We start from the raw sequence: 21,523 nt of genomic DNA, 5'->3' as shown, positions 1-21,523 counted from the left end.
TAACTTTGTTGAATGAGAACAAGCCAAAATAGACTTAGCAATAACTTAAGTTTTCAAAGGCGATTGCATTTGCGGTAACTTTTTAGAATTTGTGGAATACGTGCAATCCAAATTTTGTAGCTCTCACCTCTTCTTCCTATTCTGAAAATGCTTTGAAATAGGTTATTTAAAGTGCCTTAAAATTCATTGGTGACTGCAATCCCTCAACATAATGTGTGCACTCATCCAGAATTATCTTATATCTTTAAACGAGCAATTCTTGTATATATAATTGGAATCTCGGAATCGGCTCCAACGATTTTCATGAAATTTAGTATACCTACAGATGGTTTCGGGGGCGACAAATCGATCTAGCTAGGATTCATTTTTACTAAATGACATTTTATTTGTGTTTTATCAAATGATTTAAAATTACATCTTAAAAATCTTTATATCTCTGTTGTTTTTATAACGCTACAAATCTTTATTGAGACGTTTTACTTAGTATTGAATATGATAGTTCCTGCATTATTTATCACCCAATCTTTACCTCAACTGACTCTGCCATTGGAAAGCTGCACTCGTTTCCACTTTAGCGACAATTAGCTTTGCCACGACGTCTCTTGAATGTACATCGATGGTACAAATAGTCATAATCTTCTGCCTATCACCGACAGTCAAATCGCCCAGTAGTAAAACAATTAACGCATTGAGCTGTGCAATTTGTTTCTTCTGGTAATCTTTGAGGGCACCTTCATAACCTGTTCATAACATAAACAAAGCTACTGAAATTAAGATATCTTGAAACTGAACCGAAGTCAATTTTAAGGTTGGTGTATGTAAACTTTTAATTAGCTCTGTACACTAAAAGAGGCTTAGTATTCCATCAAAAGGTTTTCTTCAATCTAAGCACACGCTACATTAAAAATTAAAAGTAAAAGGAAACAATTGTCTCTTACCCTCTTCAAGTTTTTCAAAAGCTTGATTAGTCTCCGTAGTCCACCAGATCTGTGTACCAACCAGCGCAGGCTGAGCTGGCCAATCGAACACCCATTCGTCACGAGGTTTGTCCTCGTAAGACTTTACGCTGTGCTCGAATATATCGCGGAGTGTGTATCGCATGCAATCTGTCACTCGGTTTAGCCACGATTCGACCTAGAAACACAAATTGTATTAATGAGATCAAATACATTATCATCATCATCATCATCAATCTATTACCAGCCCTCTACAGAGCACGGATCTCTTCTCAGAATGAGACTGTCTTGAGCGTACTCCACCACGTTAGCCAAGTGCTGATTGGTGGACTTCACATGGAAACACTTAGGACATTATGGAGAATTTTCAAGCTTGCAGGGTTCTCTTGTTTTCCTTAACCGATAAAAAAATGTGATATTTAATTTTTAAAACGCACATAACTTGTAAAATTACGAAACACAACTTATGAAAGCGACGAGTTCGAACTCGAGGCTCCCGAAAGTAAAGCCGAATTCCCACTCACTAGGCTATTACCGCTTTAAGATCCAATACACAAAGAAACAAACTCAGTCTAAGAACAGCGTATCCTGTTGCTGTCATATCATACACAGATAAAAATAATTCAGGTCTTCCCCTGCCTAAAAGATTTCTTAGCAGATTTCTGTTCAATCACTTACCTTACCGGAACAATCGCAACACGGAGCCTTAAACGGCACATGTTCTTCATTCTCTTTAGATATCATCTCAAAGGCATGTTTGCTTCCCGGCTTAACGAACACTAATTTAGCTAAGTTGTCGTACAATTTAGACAAATGCCGACATACTGCTGGCGGATTATTTCCATTAGACAAAATGTCTGAAAGAAAATAAACATTAACTTTATTGTTTATTTGATTAACGGACAACAGTGTCCTGTAGCACAGAGGACGCTGTGATTACTACTATCTGTTGCGTTCAATCGTCCCATCTGCCCAGTGCGTTGATTATGGGCAACCCGTCCCGATGGGGGAGGTCTTTAATCCAGCAATGAACTGTTATAGGATTTATTGGTTAGCTTTTAAAACTCCTTTGTCAAACCAAAAAGCGTATTGATCACAAGAAGTTACGTGAAATATAGTTATAAAACATAGTTAACGCATTGTTCATTTTAGGTGTAAGATTTAATTTTATGATAACAAGTATCTTAAGCTTGACTGTTGTCGTATCCAAAAATTTAGACAACAAAGAAAATTACGTTTACCGAGTAAATCAGCCGAGGACACGAAGTAAAACCGTGGGTACGCCAAGCGTTTCGTCTCCAAATAATCATTGAGAGCCTTCTCACACAGATTTAGTGCTGCCATTAGATCTTCTAACTTGTCCAGCAGTCCAGGTTTATTTGTAGCTTGAATGACATTTGGCGTATTTCCTATGTCTTTTAACAGTTCCTAGAAAAATATATTGTTTTATTAAATTTATTAAATATGATTTTACTTCACTTTATTTTCTATTATACTCCCTAGATTTTATATGGAAATCAAAATTTTATATACGTGACCATGTGCCATTTGCTCTAAAGTTAGTAAACTAAAACACTCTGGTAAAGGTTCTAAAAAATTTGCATGCAATTTGCAAAAGAAAAGGATGTTTAATTGATTGTTTAATATATTTGTGGAATATCGGTCCTCATTTTATTTGTATATTTTTTTTTCAATTGTTTTTTTTTCTTATTTTTTACATCGTTTTGAAATACTGTGCTGTGCTGAATTAAACAATTATTATTATTACTAATATTGCTACTATATGCACACCCAATTTATATTTATATTTACAACATTCAGTGGGTTTAAATTTAAAATTATTTACCTTAAAAGTCTTATCAACATTATCAAATCTTCTGGAGTCTTCAGGCAATTGAGAGCGAATATCATCAGAGCCTACAAAGATACTCTCCAGGTATTGCCATTTGCGTTGAACTTCGAACCATATCGCGATAACGGCGTCTGCGGTGCCAAGCTTCTTTTGCCAGGCTGTCACTTCTTCCTCGTAGAAGGCGATAAACTTAGATGACATCATGTTTTGGACTTGGTTCTAAGATATTATGAAAATTAAGCTTAATTTATTATAGGCAGGAGAATCTGTATGGTGTAATTTATAATTTCTTCAATCTTTATACTCCACCGACTCAAACAGATCATGGGCAATATACCCCTCTAAGCACGTTTCGCTCCGAAACAGAAGCATCCTTAGAAAATGTTGACTTTACAATGAATAATTGTTAAGAATATAAGCTTAATGCTGCTTGGCAGCAGAAATAAGCATATCGGTAGTTCTTCCCCGGACGAGCTCTATCACAAATTCAAAATTCAAAAATTCAAAATGCATTTATTACAAGTATGCCCAGTTTATAAGCACTTTTGAAACATCAAGTCAGTCTGTTCGTAGTGACTCTACCACCGGTTCGGAAGGCAGATTCCACCGAGAAGAGCCGGCAAGAAACTCAGCAGATTGCTCGGTGAAAAAATATATAAAGTAAATTTTCTATCTTGTGAGAGATGAGAGCGGAGCCTTCTTCATTGCCTTGTCGTTAGGAAATTCATCGATCGTATAGTAACCACGAAACCAAAAGCTCTAGTACTGCTATTTTTATGCTATGAATATCAACGACGCTGTTTAACATCTATCTATGTACTAGGAGGTAAACAAAACAAAAACTAATCAGTTCTGGAACATTGTGATTTGGAAATTAAAAATACCTGATTGTCCTCAAGGGTCTCAACTAGTTCTTCGCTCGCTTTGGGCAGCTTAGCACCAGTTCTATCGTGGGTTGTATATTCAAATTCCATTACAGCCCATGTTGCCTCCAATTCCCTAAAATAATTATTAGCGTAATTTTGATTTATATATTATTCCAAAAAGATACTAAACAATATAATCATCTCATTATCATTTTGTTTCTATTTGTAGACAGATTGTAACCTGTATTTTAATAAACTTATTTTACTGTTTAAATACATTACTTGAGAGTTTTATCCATTGCCGCCTCCTTAACAGATTTATCGACAATAGTCTTGACTTCTTCCTCGAATTTGTGGAGATTCAATGCTAATAAATCTGCTAGTGTTGTATCATCAGTAATATTGAACTTTACCTAAAAAAATAATGAATAATATCTTAAACATCATGTGGCCCTAAAACCTATTATTTGTTACTTGGATATATTTATACAATGATTAATGATGTGGAAAAACAAACAATTTGATTAAGATAAAAATCTAATCATACTTACCTAGTTAATTGAGTTGTTTATAGCTGACCATTGTTCACTTAACATAGTATACTGCTTTACAGGGCCTATAACTACTTATTTCATTTTAAAATCTAATAACTAAGGACGTAATAGCTATAAATAATACGTCTGGTCAATAATTATTTACAAAATGAATTCTGATAGGATGAAAGTATGATTTTGTGCGGTTGATTGCAATTTTCCTATCGTAGGCGTTATTTGCAGTCCACTGTCCTTTATTTCTTGCAAAGTGTATGATCTGTTCAATTTCATAAACTTGTTGGTACGGTGCATTGTACACTCTTGCAACTTTGGTCTCCTGAAGTCTTGAAGTTGAAGATATCTTGTGAAGTGTGTATTAATTCCTTCTTTTTCTTTTTCCTCTTTACCAATGGTTTTAATTTCATCGAATGTATTAGCCAAGTCTTCTAGCGACCTAAAGTCGTCTAATATTTCAGTGAAAGACACGCAACTTTGTATGTTGTGTTTTATGGAAAATGACGTAGAACAACGATGATTTGTTTCTATGGTCACGATGAATGAATGTGCAGCTTTCTACATGCAAAACGATAAGAAATCATTAACAAAATCTATTGTGCATGTATAAGATAATAGTACTATTGGATACAAAATTTTGCAATGTTACCTTCATTGCTACGTAACGGATGATCAGATTTCATTGTTTTTTACTCACTTTGACCAAGGAGTGCCTTTATCATCATAGTAAATCCATTATGGAGATACGAGGAAATACGCTTACGTGTTTGAATCCACAGAATAATGCTTGGAGTAGAGAACCTTACCTTTGTTGCCATCATCAACTCAACCCAATGTCTGTCTTTTATGGCAGGATTCTGCAGATCAGTCACTGCACGCAATGAAGTCATCAAATTCTTTATTGTTGCTTCTATGGTAAGATATGGCTCCCTAAAATATATTGCTCAAAATAAGACCACATCATATTCCCAGTATTTGAAACTTAAATACGCAGTCCATTAGTTCAATTTGAGTTACATGCTGAGCTGATTAACCGATTTTATTTACCGATTAAATAAGCCCTAGCAATTTTAAACACTGAAGTTATTATTTAATCTTAGTGATTCGATATAGCTTGATTATGTCGGTAGTCCCTCCATAAACTCTGGTACACTTTAGAACAATTCAAAAGACACTGCTGTTTTAGTAAAACTTATACTTAGGGCAAAAGTTCATGAGTCTCAGTGCCTCCGACCTCTGCGTTCGGAGGCACTGAGAAACTCAATGAAAGCAGCACTTTTGAATATTACGATAAAGAGAACTAGAAACCGCTAAAAGATCTAGCGATACGTCGGTTCAACATCTAGCGGTATATACCCTCTATTGTATCCATAGGTCCTTCCAGGACCGATATACCGCTACATGTTGAACTTATAATGAGAGTGATTGCGTAAGGATCATCAAGAGTGGAAGTACTGAACAGACTAGATACCATGTTCTCATTTCCTTATCCAATTGTCGGAGATCTTTTGTAAAACGTTTGCACTCCTGGTCCATGCCATCAGCATCGATCTTCTTCCATGGAGATTTCTTCCAGAATTCTATCGTACCCATAACGAGATTATAGTAATCCCAAAGTTGCTAAAATCAACAACAAAATGCATAAATTTCCTTTTATAATTTGAATCAAAACTTGGAACTCTTACAGAGCAAATTTTTGGCACTAAGGAACAATAATTGACAAAGTTCAACAATAAAATAACAGTTTTATGCGATTACTAGTAATTGTAATTTCAAAAATTCAAAAATTTTTAATAGGTATTTAAACGTTATTAAACTTTTTAAACAATTTTTAACTGTAATAATTACTTTCGCAAGTTTTAGTTCACGTCGACATTGCTTAAGATTCTTCTCATCAGGTGGTTGTATGTCAAACAAACTGCTAGATTTCTTCAAAGTTTTCACTACATCTTCAAATTGTAAGAGCTCTCGATGGGTTTTGTCTATTTGCCTGTAAGGCTCCTTGCATCTTTCGTAGAACAGCTATAAAGTCAATAAATGCAATTGTCATTGAATTAATTAACAATAGCAGCCGATTTTCTCCTTTGCTGTAAAATGTGTCAAGATAAAACTGTTTTATTCTGTAGGATTTGAAAAAAATATGCAAAATGAAGAAACAACTATACGGAAAAAGAAATTCTAAATCAGATTAGATACGTTTTTCATGTTCTATCTACTCGTCGCGAAAGAGACTAAAGAAGCCCTTCACTTTCAAGTTATTTCCATTTCCGAAAACTTTTTGTAATATCCAATTTCTCAGCAATGTAAGTAGTAACCTTGCTGGCATTAGCCAGACTATAATTTACAAAATGCAGCATAAATTTCTAAGAATGCAGATGGAAATAAATTTAGGGTCAGTCACTTCCGGCGTTCAAAGTTAATTACGCGGTTTAAGGTAGGGTTTAAGGGAAGGTCGCTGTTACTGTTTGAAATTTGAAGATAGAAGCAATTATAAATTGCACCGTACAACAGATTTGTCTGGTTTTCCCGGGTAACAGCCAAATTAAGCTTAATATATTCATTTTAAATGTTAATAAATATTATAATTTTATAGTTAATAAATATTAATATGTTAACCTATAACATACTATTTTGATATTATTAATAATGGGAACGAATAATGTTTAGAGTTAGACTAACATCCTTGAACCCAAACTGCTCCCTGTACATAGCGATGCGCAGACTGATTAATGCGACGCGTTTGGCGATGAGGGCAGCTTGTGCAGCCTGCATCGGTGCCACCTCGTTCTTCATCACTGTCGCCAACTTCACGAGATTACGCCACTTCTCTGGCAGTATATCCAGCTGGTTGACACAATACCATTTTTATATATTTTTTTTATAAAGTAACCAGAGCTCCTAGAGAAGAAAACTAACGTGAACTTGGAGCAGTGGCGTGCATAAGCGAGCATGTATGCACTAAGCGGGCAGATAAATTAAAATGAAAAAATCATCAGTTCGGATTATACAACACTTGGGGATAGCTTTTGTAAGTTATTTAAAAGGCTACCCTTAAGTTTTTAAGCTCGTATTGGAGATTTTTTAATTTTATATCATCTTCATGCCCTGGGCATACCATCTATGCACGCCACTGCCTTGGCGTGTTTTAACAAAAAATGATGGAAGTAGCGATATCTATAAGTACAAAAATGAAATCGCACAGATACTCGAAAACTCGTAATTCGTCGATTGCTTCAGCTGGCGTAATGTAAGTTATACGAAGTTCACCGGGTTATCAAGTCAAGATATAAATTTGCCATATGTCCAGGATTATTTAGCAGCATAGAGAGTCCCTTAATCCTTCTATGCTAAGAGATAGCAAACATATGCCCAGCAATGAAATATTAGTAGTAGTTTTTTATGTAGGTACTTAATGAAGATGAAGATAATGAATGATAATGAAGTGATAGCTGGAAGCAAAAAGGAAGAAATGCATTTGCTAATGAATTGATGATTGGGTGTTTTGGCGATAATAGGATAAATAGAAAAAGTGTATGCTTAGAGTTTACTAGAAAATGCAATCAAGTGTTATGTATGCAAATTTCTACAATGTTTCCAATGGATTTTTTTAAGAATAAAATGTGTTATGAAACTATCCAATGTGTAGGCAGGCAAATGTGAATAAATAATAATATTCACTATGGCAATTCTGATTAATCTTACCAAAGTATATACCGAATATTGATGAGATTCAGTGTACTTCTATCATCCAAACGAAAGCATAAAGTATTAAATAATTAATAACAACATATTCTAAAATTAATTTCATAGAAATTCCAAAACAATAACTTAAGGTTTAAGAGATTTAAAAGACTCAAATTATTATAACGCCAACTAAAATGAAGCCATTTTTTCATATAAATCTTGAGGAAACCAAAAGGCTCATTCATGCTATTTGATTACTACTGGCCATGAACATACATGAAGATCCTCTACCATATAACAGGAAATTAGCTATCTTTAATTCGAATAAACCAGTATCAATCCAGCTTTGTCTCGCCCACAAAGCAGAACAAAGTATTTTACCTGTTCATAAGTCTCGTCGGGGAATTCAACGCCATATTCCTTGAGAATGTAAATAATGTCCCTCAGAGGCTCAAACATCATTTCGGTACCAGTGTCCACTTTAGCTCTAACTTCATTGAGTACGCCCATCACTTTTAGTAGACCTTCATAATCGTCCTCTGGCAACTCAACCGTTAATTCTTTGGTAGCGTATAAAATGAATTTCTCTAAATCATCGAGGCTGAAATAATTCAAAGCAATTATAACCTAATTGCTTTGGACATTTTTAAGAAACATCTAGTCTCCGTTACTTGATCGATGTACAAGTTGAATTACATACATAATTTGCCTGACTTATAGAATTCAAGTTGTATTTTCCTTTTATTATTTTTGAATTTAATAATTGCTTTATGTTACAAGGTGTTACATTTACAAAAGCAACATTGTGCTATATTATGTAAAAATGTGTTTTAAAATATTGCTTTATAAATGTAACTTGAGCGAGCCTTACATTTGAAAGTTACATTTGAAAATGTTTTAGTCCCATCAATTTGCAAAGTATAAAATTATCGACGTACGAGATTTTCTTTATACTTTTAAGACTCGTTTTTTTTTTTTTTTAAAAAGGACTCAATTATTACATCGTACACAAAAAATGGACTTCGGAGGTAAAAATTATAAGTAACAGTTAGAAAAGATACCTCATCTGCACATGATCCTTAAGATTTTGTTTGTAGAGGTTACTCCACTTGCATATGATGTTCATAATCGCCTGGTTGAGTCGCTTCAAGTCAAGTTTTAACCAACCGTTGCAAAGATACTCACTAGGTAAGCCTGACAGCTCATTGTATAGCGTATTGTATTTGTCGATCTACAATTTTAACAACTTGATTGTTTTATTAGGCACACATTTAAACTGAGCAAACCAGCCCTTAGGTTAAGATTAAATGGAAACTATATGGAATATAATATGGATTGTAGCAATCACATTAGCTACTCGTAAGTTATATTTAAATTTCTGAAATAATAGATTCTGTAAATTAATAGCTACTACAGCTGTTCTGTTCCCTGTTATTGTTATTCTTTGGTTTCCACCATGTTCTCAGGAATTAATTGTCTGCATACACGAATATCGAATATTTTCGAATAAACCCGTATCGAAGCTTTGTGCATCCCACATAGCAGAACAAAGAGTTGGTCAAAATTAAATCGGAACTATAGATAACAGCTATAACAATAGTCAGGTGGGTTATAGAAATTGGAAATTTAATTTCAGAATTACTACTAGGGCTGTTCTGTACCTCGTGTTGGTATTGTTCTAGTTTAGGTTTAACTTCAGGCGGATCACAGCCATTTTCGTAGTGATATTTGTCGAACTCCTCGGGTGGAATCACGCGTCCATACTTCATAAAACCAGTCAATACTTCCTGTCTGTCCTCTAGCCATAGTTGTGCGTATTTCTCGTATTTCTGTCAGAGGAAAAGAACATTGGAATATTGTATCCATTTTAGCTTGAGAGGTAACAGCGACATCTCTTTTAGCAACAACATCGAAACTGATTATTTCCGTAAACCTTATATCTATACTCTTTAATAATCTAAGATACTTAATTTACATCAAATAAATTTAAAGAATATTATGGAATTTTACTGAAACAACGTAGCAGCCAACTTTAAAGAAGTTAGGTTGATAGTTGTTTTTGTTAAATATAATATAATCGTAATGCATGATAATTTAAACAGGTAGTTTCCAAGTTTGCCATCCTATTTATGGCAATAAATAATATTCCATGACGAAGCTTCGTACTGATTTCAAAGATACATACCGAGGCATATTGTACCACATCATTAATACTATTTTCAACCCGTTTTAATATATCGTGGTAGAGATCTATCATTGCATCCTCTTTTTTTATATCATCTGCGAATTAATGTTCTCTTTAAGAAGAAGACATACATAAACATAAATATAAAATATACATATATTTATAAATATAAATAATGAAAGAAGAAAATTAGAAGTAATACACATATTTTTTATACTAACTAAGCCATTAACGGACAATAGGGTTTACGTAGTTGAAAGCAGGATTAGCCAAACTTTGTACTAAGCATTAAAGTTATATTGTACACAATTTTCTTTGTTCCATGATAAAACACAACCATTTTCTTAACTCAAAATTGGTACTGGAAATTTATTAAAAGAAAACGCGATAACTAACAATATTTTGAGGTTATGAGCAAGCAGAATCTGTCCCTTTAGACATTTAGAAATATACACACATGGATTACTTTAAAGTTACTGGCACTCACGGTATAAAAAGTCGTATTGCTGCTGCTGATATTTAATGAAAATGTAAATCATTGTCGCTGTTGTTCACTGTACATTACATAGTTAAAAAAACAATGTGAAACACGCCATTGTGCTGTTCTGTGTCTAAGTGGCTTCAAAAATAATGGTTTTACTTGCTACCTTCGTAACTATCGAGGGGCACGATTGGATCAATTCTTGGGAACAGTGTTGCTTGTAGGAACATATCCTTCATCATTTCTTTCAGTGTATCATACAGACCACCGCTATCGTCAACATCCAGTGATGGGGAGAAATATATATCTGTATTAACATAACCAAATCATAAATTTAATAAAAATTTGAAAGTTTGATTTGATGTGAAATTTACTAGGTGAAAAATTATTTGTAACTCCTTCGCGACGATATTTTAAAGAAACTTATTTTAACTTATTACTTGTTTAAATTTGAAGGTGATAGCATTAGTCTTTATTTAAGAAACAGCTTTTAAATCGACCCCAATTAACGTTGTAGGCCAGTAGCAAAAAATTAGAAGTACTAACGTCGTTTTCGGTCGTTGGTTAATAATACTTACCGGGATCCCTGAGTTCAGCAATAACATCCATAAAAGCCACCCTCGGTCCCTTCTCCAAATCAGTTTGTTTTTCAAAAAGATCTAGACTAGATTGTACTGCTTTCATTATTTGCACTGATACCTAACAAATGGAAGGAATATAAAATATAAAAAAAAAAAATTGAGATCAAAAGTATTATGAATCAATAATTTTATGGAAGTTGTTATTATTATTTGAACTGTGTACTTATATTATACATAGATACTTAACTTACCAGCGAATCAACGTATTTCACGTAAGCAGGCCATCGTTCAGCGCGGAAGGCTTCTGCTTCCATCTCACGTCGCTCGTCCTCAATATCTGCTAGCTCTTCGGGATCTAGTTCTTCTTCTTCTTCCTCTGCGGGTGAGTCTACTTCCTCACCTGCTTAAGCATATGTATTAATTTGCCAAACCTGAACTAATCGACGAAATTCACAACATCTTATTACCTTAAAGTGGAAATATTTTTTTTTTTACTTATAGCTTTCGTATTCATCCTTGACCTATTGATCATATTAATAGTGAGTTCTCAAAAATTTGAAGCATTAAACATTTTAATAATTAAAGTTTTTTTTTGTTTGTTGGTCCTTCTTGTAAGTAGTAACAGGACAAGGGGTGTTCTTGATTTGGTATAAAGAAGACACAGTCATACGGTTAAAGCCAATAGATTACCTGCTTCTCTTAGTGCCTGACGCTCTTTTTTCGCAGCTTCCTTAGCATCTCTTTTAATCCTTCGCTTCTCTCTTCTTTCGAACTTAATTCGTTCTAACTCGGCTTTCTCTATCTCCCTCTGCTCTTTAGCTAATCGCTTTGCTTCTCTATCTTCCATCATTTGCTGGATTTTTTGTCTTCTCGCTAGTTTCTCGTCTTCATCAAGAGTTGCTTCGTCCACTTCTTCGAGTTCTTTCTCTTCTACGTCAGACTAAAATATTGCATGCCTATTAACGATAGTGAATACTAAAATTCTCATAACTGTGTTTAACATTTGTTCCACAAAAATCGTTCAAAAGTCACTATTCTGAATTTCACGTATTAATTCATAATTACAATAATAATTCTAGAACTTTGCTTAATAAAATATCCAATATTATTTCAATTACCTCTTCCTCCTCTTGGATGTTGAAAAACAACTTGTAATTATTTATCAATATATGTTGAAACTCTGCATGACTCTCTAGGATCTTCTTACTCCTGTTCAAGAAATATTTGTATAATTTTAGTTAGTAAAATGTGTAGTTTGACACTTAGTGAAGAAAAATAAAATGATTTTCCCAAATACCACTCGAAAACATCGAAAAATTAAAAATGAAGATCAGCGTATTTAGCCTAAATATAGAGACACTTATAAGAGACACTTAAATTTACCGTATAGCAAATCTGGAATGTCGTTCATTCACAGCCAGGAGTTCTAATTTTTCCGGGTTTTCTTTACGATTATGCAATGGTTTATCACCCCACGCCGAGATATTTGTTAGACCGGTCCGAACATTATTCTGGGCTGTCAGAACTCGTTCTTGAAGCGTGTTAATGGCTGCGTACACTTCAGCCATCCATTCTGTGACTATTCATGTAAGAAAATTAAGATCTTAAGATAAAATTGGCAAAAGACAAAATTTAAAGGCAGTTAAATAAATAAATTGAGCAGCTAGGCCGATGATGTTTTATTATATATAAGTGTCTTTTTTAGAAATGAAAATTAATGATTAATTAATTTCACTGCTCACAATCATCGTTCCAAGTTAGTTCCTCAACGCCCCTTCCAAGGAGATCATCAATTGCTGATATTTCTTTTTCTATTAGCGCGACTTCAGTTTCATGACTGCCCTCTCGTATTGCATTATACCAAGATATGGCACGATTAAGACGATTCATGTCATACTGTAAATTTCAACATGTTAAGTGATTCGACAGTTGTGTTACTTTAGTAGGTACCAGTAAAGAACAGCTGCTTGTAAGTTATATCTCAATTAACTACAAATTAGGTGTTATAAAAATTTACCTGTAATTTTTCATTTCTTGCGTACAATTCTAAGCCATCTGGTGGTATGCCTTGCTTATCCAAGTACTTCATGTAACGTATTTCTCGCAACAGCATCACCAGCTAATAAAGAAAAGCAAACGCAGTTACTAAGTACTAAGGTAATTATAGTTTAGTACTTTAGGAAAGTTTACATCAAAATAAAAATAATAAAAAAACACATTAATCTTAGATATTCAAGTATTAGTACACTAATCAAAGAAATGCGGAAGGCATTTGACAAAACAACATTAGTTTGCATACTTAAAAACTTTATTAAATCTAAAAAAAAATGTAAACACATTGCATCATTAAAATTCTTTTATATACAAGCAATAGTATGTACAGTTGGTACTCGGTTGATATTACAATCAATCGCTTACCTCAGGACTAAAATTATTCCGGACGAACGGCGGATCTCTGTATATAAGGTTCTTAGCAAGATAAGTTTTACAGATGGTGGGCACCGTTGCACTCCACTGCTTAAACTGTCTATCTTCAACTTGATTCAGGTAGCCCAGCATTTCGTTGTGCTTCTGTTTAAGGTATACGGCATTTTCGCACTCTGTGATACTAAATTTAAAAAAAAAAAACAAATAAAGAATTTGAACAGAATTGGAATGCGTGGAGTGGAGCAAGATGCACTGAGGTCACGGGACTATGTTGCAGCAGGCACAATATAAGGCGATAATTTATACAATGCTAGCAAACTGTCATTTTATATTGAAGACGGAACGACCAATTTTTACACATTAATAAATAATTAGCCATATTTGAAAAATACGATAAAAATCAAGAGTGCTTTCATTCGTATCTTGTTATCGTGGCATAGTGGCACATAGATGTTTCACTTGGAAGACGATAAAACATGACTTAAAAACATTAAAGATCATCTGTTATAAATTGAGAAATCGACAACAACTCAATATATCGGTGTCGGATAGTTTCAGTACCCCACAGAGTTGAAAGCTGGAATAAATACATACGGGTCTTCAAATAAAATGAAATCCTCCATTGGAAGCTGCAATCTTGACCGTTGTTTATAAATCCACCAGAGCATGCCGCTTACTGGCGGCAAATACGGATCAACCATTGGCCTCTCTCCACCTTTTGGATTTATTTTCTGAAATCCCAGATTTAAGTACTAATCTATCAATTTCTTCTTACTCTAACTTAGGACTAAGTCCAATATTTCCTGTATCATATCTTTAAATTTACTTTGTAATCTACTACAATAAACTTATTGCTTACCGCCATTTCTTCGTCAAATATTTCCTTTACTTGGTCCAAATTTGTGTGCATGAAAGTGAGCACTTTAGCCACCTTGGGTTTTAACTCCGCTTTAATGATAGGTCGATGGAACAAATCACCAATTATTTGGAAAAACTGAAATAATATTATTTTTTATTTAATTTATGTGTGCCGGCTTTTAAGACACAACGAGTATGGCTTGCATTGGAATTATGAAATAGTCTAATAGTCCCCAAATTTTTTTGATATTACTTGTCGAAAAGGACAAGACTTGTGGTGCTTTATTAGATCTTGTTTGCAACAATACACTTTCTTGTTTTGAACGGTTTTAAGTATAACTCTTAAAAGTTACCGCGTTTCATTCATAAGCTACTGCATTTTGTTATCTTGCCCCTAGTCCAAAGTATAACTTGAATAAATAGCGTAATTGAAGCCAAGCGCAAGTTTATACATCATAATATTTTATCAAATACAGTGATACATACTTTGAAAAAGTGTTCCAAATCATTACACTCATCCAAACCCTGCGAGAAAAGGGAAGCCAGTTTTCTATCGACATCCTCGAGCACATGCATGTGTTTGTCGTAATCTGATAAAAATCTGTTATCTTCGGGATCTGCTGGATCGTACACAATGTTACCAAGCTGCTGATATATTATCGTGTATTCTTCCAACACCTAAATTTGAATTTATTGAATTGTAGAAATTACCCAACTGCGATAATTTATTTCATTGCTAGGAAATTAAATGACAATAGACAGTTAATGTCACTTATTATTTTTCTATTACACTTAAATTAAGTGTAATATTGTGCACTATTTGTTTTATACTAACTAGCTACTATTGCCTAAATATTATAACCAAGGGTTTTGCGATACAATTCTAGGTTCACTGTTCTTTATTGATGTAAAAGAGAAAGATAAGTAGGTACCAAAGATTAAAAAAGTATTTGAGTTTTATCTTCAAAATCTGACCTTCAAACATTCCGTACTCAAAGTTTTGCCTCTAAGTCCGGAAAACTCGACCTTTTCCAACTTCAGAACTTCAACAGTTGCCGCTACAATGTCCTCAATCATTTTCAGCCTTTGCATATAGATGTTAAAGCGCATAAATACACGATTGAAGTCGAAAGACCAGCGCACGGCCATCACGCCCGCAGGAAAGAATGTGTGAACTTTGTCGCGATTTAATTCGTAAGTTTCGCTGAAAAATTGCACTGTCACTATAGATAAACCGTATCGGAAAAATAATATTCATTAAATTAGGAACATCCTCGTTTTTGAATTCGATTAAACTTAATAAACATTTGCATCAGTGAAGCTTAGTCTGTTTCTATCTGAATAAAACCGAATGGAGAGGTCTCAAATTAGGAATATCCTTTCCAACCAAGTACCATTGTGAAAACGATAGCCTTTTTTAGGTCAGTCAGTTTAGTGAAAAGCTTATGGATCGATCTGAATGAGAACTATTAAATAATGTATATTTACACTTCTTAGTTACTTACATAAAATGGTTCAATATTCCCATAGCCTTCCTCAATTTCAACAACTGCTCGTCAGCATCTCCTTGGAATATTGAGGGCGGATCGATGGAGTTTGTGCACTGCTGGATAACCAGATTGCACACTTCCCGTAATAGTGCTAAATTTTAATATATGTTTTAGAATTCACAAACTTGGGATATTCCAAAATTTAAAATCCTGAATACAAGCTTTCAAAGACGATCAATTTACGTCTCAGAAAGAAAAATAAACCGTTTATCATTTAAAAATTGCAAAATAAAGATGAATTCTTACGTATTAACTTTTCGACACTACAAAAGTATCGGGAGTTTCCCCAAAGCAAACCGATGCAGTGAAACATGGGTCTAATAAGAGGCTTAGCATCAGAGAAATCAGTGCCTTCAAAATTTTCGAAGTGCTGTATCAACGGCTTTTGGTACACGTAAATGTTTCGGCATTCTATAATAGCTGAAAATAAAAAGTAAGATTTATATAAAATAGTATAAAGTAAAATTATGCACTTTCATATTTGGCCAATCATACAAAAAACTTGGTTCAGAATGTTGGCTATTGTTGTAAGAGAACATATCTTTGGGAAACTTTTGTTAAAGCCAATCAAGAAATATTTTCCCTTTTTTTCCTCACTTAACAATCATATCGTATTTACTTCACTAAAATTATTATTATTTTTATTATTTCCAAAATAATGTAGTTTTTATATATCATCCATACATTCCTTTAACTTAAGAGCTTAACTCTTGTCGTGTAGCCTATTCCAACATTCTCTATTCATGGACCTCTTTATGGGTCCCCTACTCCAATCTCTCGTTTTATTTGTCCCACAAAAACAAGTCTCGGTCGGTTTCTTCCCCACTTTCCCTCTACTTTTCCCTTAATTATGTTTGTGATAAATTCATCATGCCTTAGTAGGTGGACAATCATATTCCCTCTTCTAAGATTTCTTTCTTTCCACAAACTCATACGTCCATTCAATAAATTATTCAGTGATCTTACTTACCAGCTACCACATTTGTGAGCATAGATTTGAAGCAATTAAAGTAAACACTTCGGGTTGCCTCGAGGTAATTTGCCATTCGCTTAACTCGAGGGTCCCGTAATTGCGAATAAATCCCTTCGAGGTTACGCAATCTGGCTGTGTAGAATTCTATATCGGCGATAGGCAGTGGAAACTTTGTTCTTTTAAACGCTAATGAAAAAAACAGATGTTACATAGAAGCAGGCCGTTGAAAATACATAGTTTATAAAACTTTGTGGATGTATCATACACATGGTACAACATAAGAACCAGAAAAATCCGACATTAAAATGTTGCTTGAAGAATTTTTAAATAGAACCTATTTTAACCTCTTTAAACCAACCTTCGAAATAAACGCTCCGAATATTCGAAACCGAATGAAGTCTTTTTTTTTTAATTTAACACATACTTAATGAATCATAATATCTTCTACAGGTTACGTACGTTTCTGTCTCGTTTTATACAAACCTAAATAAGAATCTTCTTGCAATAGATCATGGACCTGTTGTGCCCACTTTATTATAGCTCCTTCTATATTTGTCTTCAACTGAAGATCTACGCTTTCTGAATCACTAGAAACATGCAAATTATTCATTGTTATGTTATTTTTAACGCAGAATATCTTTACAAATAAATAAGTTGGAATGTTAAAATAACTGCCTCCTATTAAATCGCGGGTAACCTGCAAATTTGCATTCCAATTGCGATCACTCGTCTCTTGCAACCAATTCGTCTTGATTGGTTGTATTATTTACGCCAAATACGCAGTTTGGACACCTTTGCATTCAATAAAGGGATGTAATAACGTGGCAACAACGTTATTGGATTCCTTTAGAGTTCCTTACTTAAAGGGTAAAACGTGACTCTATTACTAAAGCTCCGCCGCGCCGTCCACCCGTCCGTCCGTCTGTCACCAGGCTGTATTTGATGAACCTTGAAGACAGTTGAAATTTTGACTTATGATATATTTCGGTTGCCGCTATAACAAAAAATACTAAAAAACAGAACAAAATAATTATTTAAGGGTCTCCCATTCCCAGACCCTTAGTGTCCAACTCGCACTTAGTCAGTTTTTGATTTGATGAAGCTTTGACAGGTTTATTAAAATACATATTATAAAAAAATTATAAAAAATTAAGCTCAATTTGCTATACTCTTCGAAAAGCAGAAAAATCTGTATGGTGCAATTTAGCAATTTATAATTTCTTCAATCCTTACACAACACACTAAACAAATCTTCGGCAATGTACCCTCTACGCACCTTTCGCTCCGAAACCGGAGCATCCTTAGATGTTGACTTTACAATGAATAATTATTTGTCATGGATTTCCGCAAAGTAACGCCTGCTTCTATCCAACATTTAAAATACTTACGTTTCTTTTAGTCTTGCTTCAGCGTGATAAATAGTTTCCACACCTTCCGGCATCGGAAGCATTATCTGACTGGCCATTTCTCCTTTTAGCTGTTATAGAAATAAGGGAACCAACAATTACAACTTTAAATGAATTTCCATGGCGAACGCGAATTTAATGTATTATACAAAATCTAATTCCTAAACCAGGAAAGTACAGAGGTGGACCGCGAGGCGCTCCTTCTGTACTTTCTAGAAAATAAAAAATAAATTTTGCGTCTGTCTATCTGCTACTAACGTACGTACCGTTCTTGTTAGAAAGGCAGATAGATGGGTCCATTTTAACTAGCTATATAAGAGCGCGGGCGCCGTGTCAAAATTTCTTAACTTGTAAGTGCGCCGCTTGGTTACTGAGGTTAGGAACCCCTGTTCTCGATTATCTTTAATATAAGTAAATCTACTATATATACTATACTCCATAAATATAAACAAAATAAAAAATAAGTTCTCAGGTTAACAAAGGTTTCGCTTGTAACTCGTGAAATTATTTACTATATCTGGAGTGAGCAAAAACAGTTTACAGTTCTAGTTTAGCTACTGAAAGTCTTTGACGTGTGATATTGTTCCGGAAGTACGCAATCCGGATATATTGACCTGTAATATATCTAAATGAACTGCAAGTCTATTCGAGACTTAATAACTTAATGGTATATAACCCGCATAACTTGTGGTAAAATATCTAAACTCAACTAAATGTACAGAGATCAATAGTGTTTTCTGTAGAAAATTCCCTGTACACAACATTTTTGGAATTTTAAAAGCCACTGGACAAATTTAACTTACTTGGTGCATTAAACTCCTTAGATCATTGACGTGCCTCTTCATATCGTTTTTGACTATCTTCGGCCAGCCCTTCTGATTATCTGGGTTACACAGTAGGGGCCCGATCACCTCGTCAGCCATAACGCTCAAATCCATCAGGACATTTCCTGATATTTCTCCTATTGTTAGACACTAAAAAAAGTTAACGATGGCTTTGTAATCGTCTTATTTTTAGTGTCCTTTCACATCTAACTGCATCATCACTTACAATAGGTTAGATTGAACTCAAGCGCTAACTTGTAGTGGATTGAAATATAGATTCGAACTGCTTAACACGATTGATGTAGTTTTTGATAAAGATAAATACATAACAGAGGGTAGTAAACAACTAAATAAATACCTTTCGAAAGTTAGCCTGCGTTATTTTGTCGTCTATATTGCGTAGAAAGTAAACCATTTTCCCTCTATTTTGAGGCGGGAAGGAAAACGAACAAGTCAGCAGGCCGGCCGTGTTCATTCGAAACACGAGAATCTCGTATTTCGGATTGTCGAAGAACTTGTACAGTAGATGCTTTAATACAAAAAAAGTAAGCAGTCATGGAAAGCCCGACTTTCGATATAGTATATATTATTATACTAACAGATGTAAGACCTTATCATTTTGTACCACGCACGCACGCACTTGAAAGTTACTTCTTATTGTATGGCTATAATAAGATTGAAGACTAAATTACTGAGTAAAGAAACAGATTTAAATGCAATAAAAGTCGCCCTTTCTCACAAAATTCGAAATGCGTACCAATCAGTCTATATGAATTGAGTCGCAAAATACATGATTGGTTCTACTGTAAGTAATGCAGCTCGGGACCATATAGTGTAGTCGACAAGTTGAAAATGGTACAAAATAAAGATACTGCTCTTAAAATTATGTGCGATAACTCTTTGGATCCGGAATGGCGCGTAGAAAAATGTGCTTTTACTTACAATTAAGACGGAAGTTCGAGAAAATTTTGTTAGTTAACAATTGTTTAACTTGTTGAAAAACTTACTTTAAGTAAAATTTCCAACAGGAATAAATTATTTAGTTAGTGTTCAAAACACACCATATTTTTTAACAAAAATAATTCAATACTTTAAATAAATTAATTAATGTGCCGTACTCGCTTTTGCAATCGCAATCTAAAAATGTCTCGCGCAGACCTATTTTCAGTGTTAAATAAAAGTTATAAATAATGGAGAAAGAGTTCCGGAAAATGGGAGTTTTTTATTGGAAATTTCCTCCTCTTTCAGAATATTCTTTGCAAGAATAATTAAATTTAAATTAGTTTATGAAATATTGGCAAGAAACGAAATGTCATTTTTTTTCATCTTCAATTGTTTATAACTTTTGCAATTTTACATAACACGCTTTTGGCACATTTTTCCAGGCGCCATTCCGGATCCAATGCCCTATCGCACATAATTTTAAGAACAGTATCTCTATTTTGTACCATTTTCAACTTGTCGACTAGACTAATACGTGACTGGCCGGCAGCATTGTGACAAACGAAGTCTAAACGCATGCACGGCACACTTCATAAGCCACTCCCACCGAGGCTATGTTTTGTTTAGGCTATTTTTGAGCAGTAGTTCTGCTTTATTGCTTGTTGTTTATTGGTTCGCTGTTTCAATGACCATAAGTAAATAATATTAGGTATATCGCATTTTACCCTCTCCTCTCCTGTTATGAACTTGTTCCATTTTTCAATTTTTTGCTTAAGTGTCCTTAAAAGATATTCGCTGAGAAATTCTAACCGACTATCAACATCGTCCTTCTGCAATTGATTAAATGAGCATTTATTTATTATAATAATTTCGGTTGGTAAGTACCTACTTACTCGATTGAAATGAAAATGAAGATGAAAACGTGATTAGAAATGGCAAAATACGGAATAGTTCATCAATGATTATCTGGATAAGGTAGGGTGTTTACTTATCTCGCGACAGGCTTGCGACAGGCGTGAATCTTGCAATCACTGCTGTCAAACGTCACTTTCCCATCCAATAAACAAACAAATGTCGCGAGATACGTACCTAATCATCCTGCTGACTTCTACTATAAATAATAGAAAGATTGTCTAGAGACTAATATAGTTCGGTAAGAATAATAAAAACTAACGATAAATAGGTAAAAATTAATAACATATAACTCACATCACCCATGGTTCAAAGTAAATACTTTACTCAGTAGATTGTTTTCAGTAACAAGATTTGCATTGCGTATTTATTTTTTGAGTAGGTACCTACGTACAAAAGCGATACATTTAAATTTAATCGTAAAGTTAAATGAATAGTAAAATAATAGATATACTCGATGCGTATCCTACAGTTTAAA

General features: G+C 34.1%; 1 protein-coding gene across 1 annotated transcript in view; it reads right to left on the bottom strand.

The window, feature by feature from the left end:
• The window catches only part of LOC120631869 (dynein beta chain, ciliary-like), a 46,921-nt gene extending 25,517 nt beyond the window's left edge, over positions 1-21,404 (bottom strand). The window contains exons 1-37 of the mRNA XM_039901528.1: positions 21,343-21,404; positions 20,859-20,963; positions 19,550-19,720; positions 19,171-19,341; positions 18,350-18,438; positions 17,445-17,548; positions 16,959-17,147; positions 16,235-16,408; positions 15,944-16,079; positions 15,414-15,642; positions 14,925-15,116; positions 14,440-14,574; positions 14,175-14,311; positions 13,572-13,761; positions 13,171-13,272; positions 12,896-13,049; positions 12,537-12,732; positions 12,272-12,362; positions 11,844-12,093; positions 11,405-11,553; positions 11,151-11,271; positions 10,739-10,879; positions 10,092-10,186; positions 9,568-9,735; positions 8,968-9,137; positions 8,288-8,507; positions 6,902-7,066; positions 6,071-6,244; positions 5,694-5,842; positions 5,029-5,152; positions 3,957-4,087; positions 3,693-3,807; positions 2,803-3,027; positions 2,198-2,384; positions 1,635-1,813; positions 939-1,134; positions 530-740 (exon numbers count right to left, since the gene is read on the bottom strand). Of these exons, the coding sequence (XP_039757462.1) occupies positions 530-740; positions 939-1,134; positions 1,635-1,813; positions 2,198-2,384; positions 2,803-3,027; positions 3,693-3,807; positions 3,957-4,087; positions 5,029-5,152; positions 5,694-5,842; positions 6,071-6,244; positions 6,902-7,066; positions 8,288-8,507; positions 8,968-9,137; positions 9,568-9,735; positions 10,092-10,186; positions 10,739-10,879; positions 11,151-11,271; positions 11,405-11,553; positions 11,844-12,093; positions 12,272-12,362; positions 12,537-12,732; positions 12,896-13,049; positions 13,171-13,272; positions 13,572-13,761; positions 14,175-14,311; positions 14,440-14,574; positions 14,925-15,116; positions 15,414-15,642; positions 15,944-16,079; positions 16,235-16,408; positions 16,959-17,147; positions 17,445-17,548; positions 18,350-18,438; positions 19,171-19,341; positions 19,550-19,720; positions 20,859-20,963; positions 21,343-21,351 (5,744 nt within the window). The 5' untranslated portion in view covers positions 21,352-21,404. The remainder of the gene's footprint in view (positions 1-529; positions 741-938; positions 1,135-1,634; positions 1,814-2,197; positions 2,385-2,802; positions 3,028-3,692; positions 3,808-3,956; positions 4,088-5,028; positions 5,153-5,693; positions 5,843-6,070; positions 6,245-6,901; positions 7,067-8,287; positions 8,508-8,967; positions 9,138-9,567; positions 9,736-10,091; positions 10,187-10,738; positions 10,880-11,150; positions 11,272-11,404; positions 11,554-11,843; positions 12,094-12,271; positions 12,363-12,536; positions 12,733-12,895; positions 13,050-13,170; positions 13,273-13,571; positions 13,762-14,174; positions 14,312-14,439; positions 14,575-14,924; positions 15,117-15,413; positions 15,643-15,943; positions 16,080-16,234; positions 16,409-16,958; positions 17,148-17,444; positions 17,549-18,349; positions 18,439-19,170; positions 19,342-19,549; positions 19,721-20,858; positions 20,964-21,342) is intronic.
• Positions 21,405-21,523: the final 119 nt, after the last annotated feature.

This window comes from Pararge aegeria, chromosome 19, assembly GCF_905163445.1.
Source record: "Pararge aegeria chromosome 19, ilParAegt1.1, whole genome shotgun sequence".
Lineage (NCBI taxonomy): Eukaryota > Metazoa > Arthropoda > Insecta > Lepidoptera > Nymphalidae > Pararge > Pararge aegeria.
Note: the sequence above shows the minus strand (reverse complement) of the source record. Positions and strands in the feature narration are given on the sequence as shown.